General features: G+C 51.8%; 1 protein-coding gene across 2 annotated transcripts; it reads right to left on the bottom strand.

Annotated features, from left to right (window-relative positions):
- Nucleotides 1–1,826: 1,826 nt before the first annotated feature.
- On the bottom strand, nucleotides 1,827–7,685 carry Cryba4 (crystallin beta A4). Of its 2 annotated transcripts, XM_036172576.1 has the most exons (6): nucleotides 7,665–7,685; nucleotides 7,119–7,169; nucleotides 6,370–6,488; nucleotides 4,869–5,010; nucleotides 3,416–3,558; nucleotides 1,827–2,152 (listed from the first exon to the last, which is right to left on the bottom strand). In XM_036172576.1, exons 1-6 carry the CDS (start codon nucleotides 7,683–7,685, stop codon nucleotides 2,005–2,007), a joined length of 624 nt encoding a protein of 207 aa, XP_036028469.1. In that variant the 3' UTR covers nucleotides 1,827–2,004. The 2 variants fall into 2 exon arrangements, with proteins under 2 accessions (XP_036028469.1, XP_036028470.1); XM_036172577.1 differs by lacking the exon at nucleotides 7,119–7,169.
- Between the last annotated feature and the right edge of the window lie 1,898 nt (nucleotides 7,686–9,583).

Raw genomic sequence — 9,583 nt, 5'->3', positions numbered from 1 at the left:
CCGGGCTAGCCTCAAACTCATAGTAATCTTTTGCCCCAGTCTCTTGAGTGCTGATCCCAACAGGCATGTACCGACATTCTTGGTTTATCAAAATTCTTGGGGTAGAAAGATATAGCATAACTAGACAAAATGGGGCGAGACGGGGCTGGGTTATAACTCAGTGGTAAACCACTTGCCTAGCATGCCTGGGACTTAGTCCAATCCCGATAACTTACACACGGAAAACAAGCAGAATGTTTTACCACTAAACCATAGCAAAACCCAAGAGGATGGTGGCCTGAGGGCAACCTGGGCTATGTAGTGACCCTCTCAAAAAGGGGGGAACTCGGTGGCTCACTGTTTGCCACAAAAGCATGAGGACGCGAGTTCAGATCCCCAGAACCTGTGTAAATGCTGTGTGGGTTTGGGAACCTGTGAGATGAGAAGGCCGAGTCAGGGCAGCAAAGCTTAGCTTTGTCTGGGAGCTCTGGGTTTCACCCAGAGACCCTCCCCTGTAGGGAGCTGAGGAAGCCCTGGGTGATGTGGATTGTGGACAAGAACAAAGGCCTCAGACTATGGCAGTGTCAAAGCCTTCCCGGGGGTCCAGCTCAGAGGGATGAGAAGAGCTTTCCTCTGATCTGAATGTGAATGCTGACAGAGTGTGTGCGTGACCATTGACGAAGCTGTTCCCAGAGGACCCAGGTTCAATTCCCAGCATGGACATGGAAGCTCACATCTGTGTAGCAGGAATCTTAAATGGTCTTAATAAAAACAAACCCAGAGCCAGGTATTGGGGTGAATGCTGGAAGATCAGAGAAGCAGAACAAGCCACAGCCAACCTCACCTCGCCATTTCCTCAGCTGATCCTGTTTCCTCAGACTGGAAGCCTCTGAGTCCTCATCCAGAATGAATCTCAGCTGAACTGCTGCTCAAAAGTCTAAAAGCTTAACCAGTTATAGTTCCTGGTCCTCACGCTTTTTATACCTTTCTGCTTTCTGCCATCATTTCCTGGGATTAAAGGCATGTGTCACCATGCCTGGCTGTTTCCAGTGTGGCTTTGAACTCACAGAGATCCAGATGGATCTCTGCCTTCAGAGTGCTAAGATTAAAAGCATGTGCTACCACTGCCTAACCTCTATGTTTAATATTATGGCTGTTCTGTTCTCTGACCCCAGATAAGTTTATTAGGGTGCACAATATATCAACCACACATCTGTCTCTAACTCTGGTCTCAGAGGAACTGACGCCCTCTATGGGCACTGCACACAGGTGGTGCACAGACCTACCTGCAGGCAAAACACCCAGACACATGAAATAAAAGAAAAAATTAAAGCATAAATCAGTAAAAGGGACAATAGGCGCTGGGCGGTGGTGGCGCACACCTTTAATCCCAGCACTTGGGAGGCAGAGCTAGGTGGATCTCTGTGAGTTCAAGGCCAGCCTGAGCTACAGAATGAGTTCCAGGAAAGGCGCAAAGCTACACAGAGAAACCCTGTCTCGAAAAACTAAGAGAGAGAGAGAGAACAGGGATAGAGAGGGTTCAGCATCTGAGAGGGCTCCCTGTTCTAGCATGTGGACCAGATTTCCCCACAGCCAGCCCCTCCCAACCACCTGAAACCCAGCTCCAAGCCTTCTTCTGCATAGATGGCATTCACAAACACGGGTGCATGTGACACAGAGACACAGACAGACAGACAGACAGACAGACAGACACACACACACACACACACACACACACACGAGGTTGGTGGGGGCTAAAAATAAACCTTAAAACCAGACAAATGACGGGAATTTTATAAAGCTAAAATTGCTTCATCAGGAAGACAGGTAAAATTGAAACACAGTGATACTGAGCCTTTTGTTTTTAATTTTATTTCTTTGAGCTTCGTGAGCTGGCGGGGCATGGGCTGGCTGACAGGGGTGTGGGGTTCCCAGGAGACATAGGGGTAGCCAGAACCAAGACCAGCCACATTCCAGCCAGTCACTCAGTCGTCCACGGAGGCACCCCGGTGCGCCTGTGCCCGCCTACTGCTGGATCCTGCGCACGCTCTGCACCTGGAAGGTGTGGGCATGGGAGCCCCACTCCCTAAAGTGCTTGTAATCACCCGAGTGGTGATCGCTCTCCAGCACATACTGAAAACCACGGTAGCCGGGAAACTGGGAACAAACCCACCTGGAAAATGGGAGAGACAGTCACCACACAGGGGCTCTGAGGCCCAAACCAAGTCAGGCAGAGATGCCCCGAAGAGCCCAGCCAGCCAGGTGGGCTTCGTGGCCCTGGTACTTCACACGTGTGTGCAGGAGCTCTCTTGCCCCCACAAGGCTTTACTGCTGCTGTTCCCTGGGGCAGAAACACCCTTCCAGCCACTCTTCAGGGCCACAGTGTACGGTCTCTCTCAAGACTATCCATCCACCTGTCTCCACCAGGCCCCTGGTTGTCCCTTCATAACGGGGATAAAATTGGATCATTTTAAGACTTACTTTCTGAGCTGCCTGCCTTCCCTAGAGTAAGCCCTGGCGCAGGACTCCGGGAGCTCACCCCTCGGTCTGCCCGCACAGACACTGTGCACCAGAGGAGCCAGTGAACGGCTCATGCGGAAAGAAGGGATGAGGGATGGACAGGAAGTCTTCTCTGTCCAGCCCTCCCCCACAGTTGTTCCAGGACATGGACCCCTTGCGTTATTCACGACAGGGATTCTGGACTTGGGTTTCCTGAGCCCCCACCTTCCTCTCTCCAGAACAGAGAAGCGAGCAGAGGACAGTGTCACCCATATTGAGACACATTCTGAATCTGGTTCGTCACTATCTAAACAAAAGCCCCACTTCGCACCTTCATCCTTGCTTACAGGATCCAAGAGCCCTGGAGAAGGAGATGTGGGTTCACACACCTGATCTCCCTCCGGGCCCAGTCAAGTCGGGGGGGGGGGGGGTGGGACGACTGAAGCCAGAGTCTCAAAAAGCATGTGAGCCTATCTAGCCAATCAAAGTATCCCATTCATTTGGACATGGTGATTGTGATTGGTTCAGAGGGGAGCACATGACCCAAGCTGGCCCTATATGATCTTTTCCTGGAAACTTAGATGGAGTCAGGTGTGGTGGCTCGCGCTGTGGGGAGAGTGTAAAGCCAAAGTCTCCATCTTTGCAACGGGGAAGAGCTGGCTTAAGAACAGAACTAGGTGGAGTAAGACGGGGAGGAAGACAGATTCCAGCAGTTTCTGGATCCAGCTGTGCCTGAAGCTGTTCACCGGGACCCACATACATGCTTTGTCCTTAAACCAGCTTGCCCTGGATGTCCATCTGTCACTTGCAACCCCATACATTCTGTCTGATGCTCTCCATGTTCTCCGGCATGCTGGGCACACTGTCTCTACAAATGTGGCCCAGCCCTCCCCACATCTCTTTGTCTTGGCAGCCAGAGCCGAGTGAGTCCACTTACGCCCCAGATTGAACATGGAAGGATCCCACTTCCGTGCCGTCCCAGCCCATGGCCTGCAGAGAGGGATAGTCATCGCTCAGCTCGCCTTTCCTGCCGAGGAAGTTCTCCTGCTCGAAGATGGTCAGCCTTGATTCCCGGTGGTTCTAGGGACAACAGAGAGCTGGGTCAGAGCACCAGGTGCCGGACGGGACTCACAGGGGCCACTGCCCCTCATTCAGCCTTTGTCTCCCAAGTCAGCCTTCTGTCCAGAGCTCTGAGAAGGGCAACAGGCAACGGGAAGCTTTGCAAGATGCTTCAGGATCTGTCCTTCCATGGGAGCAAGATCAGAATTAAAAACTACAAGGATATCCACTATAACTGTGAAAAATAAAGGAACTGATCTAAATGTCCCATAGCAGGAGACCAGGCAGGAAGATAGGGTGTTGTGCTATAAAAACCGTGTGAATATCTGGGTTAGACTCCGGGATCTGCCCTTTGCCAACTACCTGAGCTCAAGTGCACCACCTGGTGTTTCTGGGGCTCCACTTTCCCAAAGCTTTGACACCTAGCCAAACCTTCCAGCTTTGGGATGGGAGAGCAATGCCTGGCTCCATCCATATTCCATCAACAGCAGCAATGCACAATAGAGAGGAGACGATGAGTTGGGGACAAAAGGTAGGACCCATCCTCCCAGCCAGCTCTGCCTTCCCTGGCATCCAGCTGTCCCAGGGGCCCTGAACCATGAAAAGAGGGAAATACCAACAAAAAGGCTCCCACCATATCCGAAATTGCTACAGGCTGAGATTTCATGCTGGGGTGTAGCCACAACATGGGTACTATCACTTTCTGTCAAAATACAGAGACTGGGGGTAACAGAAGAGAGAGAGACCACACACATCACTCTCTTGATGGATGAGAGCTTGAGCTTAGAGATCTGATTCCCAAGTGTCCATGAGCAGGGCTCTGGCCACGGGGGTGGTGTGTGTGTGTGTGTGTGTGTGTGTGTGTGTGGTGTGTGGTGTGTGGTGTGGTGTGTGTGTGTGGGGTGTGGGGTGTGTGTGTGTGTGTGTGTGTGTGTGTGTGTGTGTGTGTGTGTGTGGTGTGTGTGTGGTGTATGTGTATGTGTGAGTGTGTGTGTATGGTGTATGTGTATGTGTGTGGTGTGTGTGTGTGGTGTATGTGTGTGTGTGTGAGTGTGTGTATGTGTGTGTGTGTGTGGTGTATGTGTGTGTGTGGTGTATGTGTGTGTGTGTGAATGTGTGTATGTGTGTGTGGTGTGTGTGTGTGTGTGTGTGTGTGTGTGTGTGTGTGGTGTGTGTGTGGTGTGTGTGGTGTATGTGTGTGTGGGGGGGTGTGGTGTGTGTGTGTGTGTGTGTGGGTGGGTGTGGGTGTGGTGTGTGTGGTGTGTGTGTGTGTGTGTGTGTGTGTGTGTGTGTGTGTGTTTGTGCGCACGTGCACAGGCAGTAGGACTCACAGCGCAGGCCACAGGCCGGAAGGAAGTAAGCCTCTCAGCAGGGTAGGCGGTGTTACCACTCCAGGCGTCCCAGCCCGGGTACTCGCCCCTCTCCAGTACGTATTGTTGCCCTTGGAAGCCAGCATGCTCAAAGCCCACCCACCTGCAGACAAACGGGGCAGACATGGCAAGAAAGAAGAGCTGCCAACCTGAGGACTGGGTCAGGGCTCTAATGGGGGTGACTGAGCCTCTAAGGCCAGTGGACAGTACCTGAACTTGGGAGGGGAGGCAATGGTCATTCTGTAAGTGGAAGCCAACAGTGGCGCAGCACCCAGGTCACTCTACCCAAGAACAGTCATGCCTAGACCTTGCTAATGCCAAGTGTGAGAAACCCTGCCTAAGCCCAACATAGGAAATTCTGCCTAGAGCCAACAGGGAAGGGTCTGCCCTAGACAGGTGCTCTGAGGTCCTCACACATTCATTGCCACAAAGGTCACATCATGTAGACAGGGTTCAGCCATGGCCTTGCTTCTCGTGATACTGGCAGACACAGAGATTGACAGTTTGCTGGACACCGTCCCTAGATAGGCAGTCCTGAGCCCTGTCTCCCAACCTGAGTAGAGCAGAAGCTAAAAGAACAATTGCCAGGCTGGAGAGATGGCTCAGAGGTTAAGAGCACTGGCTGCTCTTCCAGAGGTCCTGAGTTCAATTCCCAGCAACCACATGGTGGCTCACAACCATCTGTAAGGAGATCTAGTGCCCTCTTCTGGCGTGCAGGCATACATGCAGACAGAACATATCTGTACACATAATAAATAAGTAAATCTTAAAAAAAACAATTGCCATGGTGTAAGGTGCATACAGACCAACAAGGTGACCTTGGGAGGCACCCACAGAAGTAGCCTTGGCTCTGAGTCATACAGAGAAAATACCACTCTCCTTTTGGTTTTCTTCCTAATTTTCTGGGATCTTCTACCCAATGAAATAAGCATCAGCCACATACAAACTCATTACATTGGATCTAAAGATTAAAAATTAAAATTCAGCCTTAAGTCACAGAATACGCATATGAAATTCTTCCTCAATGGTCTCATGTGGCCAGTGACTCTCAAGCAGATTCAGTAGATTTATAAATCTTCCCATCCTTGTAGGAAGGGTTGCTGCAGGCTGCTAGTCTTGAGGGCCAGGGGTAAATGATGCTAACTTTCAGTTTATGTCTAAGAGGGACATCTTCAGACCCACTGGGGCTGCCTAATATAATGGGCAGGACTGTGTGATGGTGTCCCTTACAAGTGGGACATGCACAACCTGGATAATGTGACTCAACAACCCTGCATTCTCTTGTGTGCCTGGGAGGGTCACATAGGTACAGTTAAAGTCTAGAAAGGTATGTCTGGGAACATGTATGGGTTCTAGCATCCTTTCCAGATCCCTTCCTGTCCTCCTCCCCACCCCACCCCACTCCACCCCACCTCACCCCACCCTTGCCTCCCCATCCTGACTCGATATCCTCCAGACTCACGCTCCACTCAGGACTTTCAAAGATCGCACGGTCTCAAAGCCGAGCTCCAGCACACTGGGACACTCCGCTGTGAATTCATGCCGACGGCCCTGGAAGCCCTCTTCATCCCACACCACCATCTGCATAGGAAAGAAGGGAGATGTGTGGACATCAGGGTTCTGTGAGCAGTGAGGGTCTCACCCTGATGAAGTCAAACAGGAAAACCAAGTGCCTCCAGGGCCAGGTGGGTGAGCAGGGTGGACTGTGGGCTGTCCTGGACAGAGTAGGCCTAGAGTATGGACGACTTCTGTCCACCATCACCCACTCTGACATCGGGGGGATGCAGGCAGAGCTTCCGTTTCTCAAGTCTTCACGGAAGGCTTTTATATGGCTCCTCCATACTGTTTGTTTTGAGAGACCATCTCATGAGGCCCAGGCTGGCCTTGAACTCACACGCTTCTGGCTTCCACTTGCTCAGGCTAGGATTATGGGCATGTGCCATCACTCCCAGCTTTGAGTTCCTCTTTCTGAAGTCAAGCATGGTCAAAGAAATACAGCAGGAAGATTGTGTGAAGTGGGCCAATGGCGGGGACCAGAAGACCCAAATTCAAGCTCAGGTTGTGTGACTTCCTGGTCTGAGACTTGGGTGCATGGCAGTTGGTACCCCTCCCCCAGGATAGAGGAGGGTTCAGTTAAGTTTTGTTTGAGGGTTCCTAGCTTGGCTTCCTCCCTCTCCTCCCAGGACACCTGCTCCCTGGGCCACTGCCTACCCTCCAGTGTCCGGCTGACTTGGTGCACTGCAGGGTCATGTTGGCCTGGTCCTACAGAGAGAAGAACACAGTCACCTTTGACCTGATTCCCAGCCGCATCCTTGACTGAAGCAGGGGCAGAATCCAGATGAGTCTGGGTGTTCCTAAACTGGGGTGACCCTTCTCCCATCCCGCCCACCTGCAAACGGTATCTCCTCAGCCACATCTGGGTGTCATCACCTCCAGCCCCAGCTCACAGTGGGGTTGCTGCGGCTTTTTGGGTGGAATGAGGTGGATGCATCACTCCCCACCACCACCACCATCAACACACACACACACAAAAGTGCAATGCTAGCCTGAGGCATAGCTCTCAGAGTGGACACACAGGCCACAGAACAGTGGCGTGGGGGAGGAGATTTTGCATTTAAATAAGAGTCATAAGCAGCAACAGTCTGGACATTCGGAGACTACCTGGGTTATGATGGCATTCAGGGTGACCAGTGACATCCCCGAAAGGATGCCACCAGAGAGAGCTCAGCTCCACTCCTGCCTCCCACCCAGACTTACCAAGAAGGGCCCAGAGCACATGTCAGAACCAGGACCAGACAAGGTCAGGCTCTTATAGGCAGGAAAGGGGCAGGGGCCCCCGAGGGACAAACACAGACTCAGCAAGCCAGTGGTTGAAACAAAAGCCAGTCCTGGCCAAGGCCCAGGGTGGACATGTCAGCAGCTCTGGCTTTAGTGGCGGAGTGAACACTGGCTCGCCCCAGGGTCAGCACTAGAGAAGATGAGAGGTGGACAGTCCACCTCCATCAATTCCACAGGACTCCTGACTAGGACCAGGGAAACACTAGACATGGGGTGCAGCATCACCTTGACAGTGTGTGACCTTTTATCTGTCTGCATGATAGGACAGACATAAGCCGGATCTCAGGGCTGCTGTGCCTGCCCTCCTCCAGCCCCCACACCTACCCCCCTCTACCACTCCCCATGCCCCTGCTTCTTCTAGCTGGGCGTCAGGCTCTGGCTTGAGGCCTCTCATTTCAAGGGTGGAGATAATTCCACAGTGGCTTGGAAGGAGGGGCATTCTGAACCCCAGGGGTACAGGGCAAGGGCTTTGGATAACAAATACCAAGGAGATAGAGCACGAGTCTTCGGAGGGGGAGGTAAGAGTGTTGGTCGGGGCCAGAGCCGGTGCGGTCTGCAAGACCTGTAGAAGGGTCTGCGGATGTGCATGCAGAAGCTAGGGGCGGCGGCTTGCAAACATACTTCGTGAAGCAAAGCATGGCGGTGTGGAACCCCCTGAACCCTGCCTCTGAGGCAGCCTGAGAAGGATCTGCCACAGGAGTACGTAGCACAGCAGGAACCACTTGTGGTGAAACTCACCCCCGTGGCTGAGTGAGATGACCCGGATAAGAGTGAGTCTCCTGATGGCCAGGAAATAGCAACACCTCTTCCTTCCTGCAATACAAAAGAGCTGTCACCCATGCAGGACTTGGCAAAGGGTGGATAGGATGCAGCCTCCACAGGCAACAGCCTGGTCTGCATCCCACACCTGTGAGCTGAGTACCTTTGAGCAGGTTCCTAATGCCTCTGAGCCTCAGTTATGCCATGGATTAAATGGAAATAAAGAGACAAAGTGGGCTGGGCAGTGGTGGCGCACACCCTTAATCCCAGCACTCAGAAGGCAGAAGCAGGTGGATCTCTGTGAGTTCGAAGCCAGCCTGGTCTACAGAGTGAGTTCTAGGACAGCCAAGGCTACACAGAGAAACCTTGTCTTGAAAAATAAAACAAACAAAAAAAAAAACAAAGTGGGGGCTGATGGCTGAGGAGATGTCTCAAAGGGATACCTACCACCAAGCCTGATGACCTGACTTCAGTGCTCAGGACCATGTGATGGACGTAAGGAACTGACTCTTAGAAGTTGTCCTCTGACCTCCACGTGAGTATGCACGAACACACACACACACACACACACACACACACACACACACACACACACACAAGTATTTTTAAAACTTTAACGTTAATGGTTAACCTGAGAGCACAGGAGGCGGGAGCTCTCTGGGTCTTGGCCACTTTTGCTATCCTTGTTAACAGTAGAAGTTCTTATCATTATGAATGATGGTCCTCCAAAGCAGGAACTGAGAGTGTCTAAGAGTCTGGACTCAGGAGGTTAGAAGGAACAGAGTCCACAGCCCTGCGTGATGATGCACACTTGTAATCCCAGCACTTGGGATGTGGAGGGAGGAAAGCCAGCCTCAGCTACATAAAGAGCTTGGAGTCAGCCTGGGCTACATGAGACCCTGTCTTTTTACTATTATTATTATTATTATTATTATTATTATTATTATTATTATTATTATTATTTATACAGTGCTCTGTCTGCATGTATCCCTGCATGCCAGAAGAGGGCACCAGATCTCACTGCGGATGATTGTGAGCCACCATGTAGTTGCTGGGAATTGAACTCAGGACCCCTGGAA

The sequence above is a fragment of the Onychomys torridus genome, chromosome 22, assembly GCF_903995425.1.
Source record: "Onychomys torridus chromosome 22, mOncTor1.1, whole genome shotgun sequence".
Lineage (NCBI taxonomy): Eukaryota > Metazoa > Chordata > Mammalia > Rodentia > Cricetidae > Onychomys > Onychomys torridus.
This window is presented reverse-complemented; position numbering and strand designations above follow the sequence as displayed.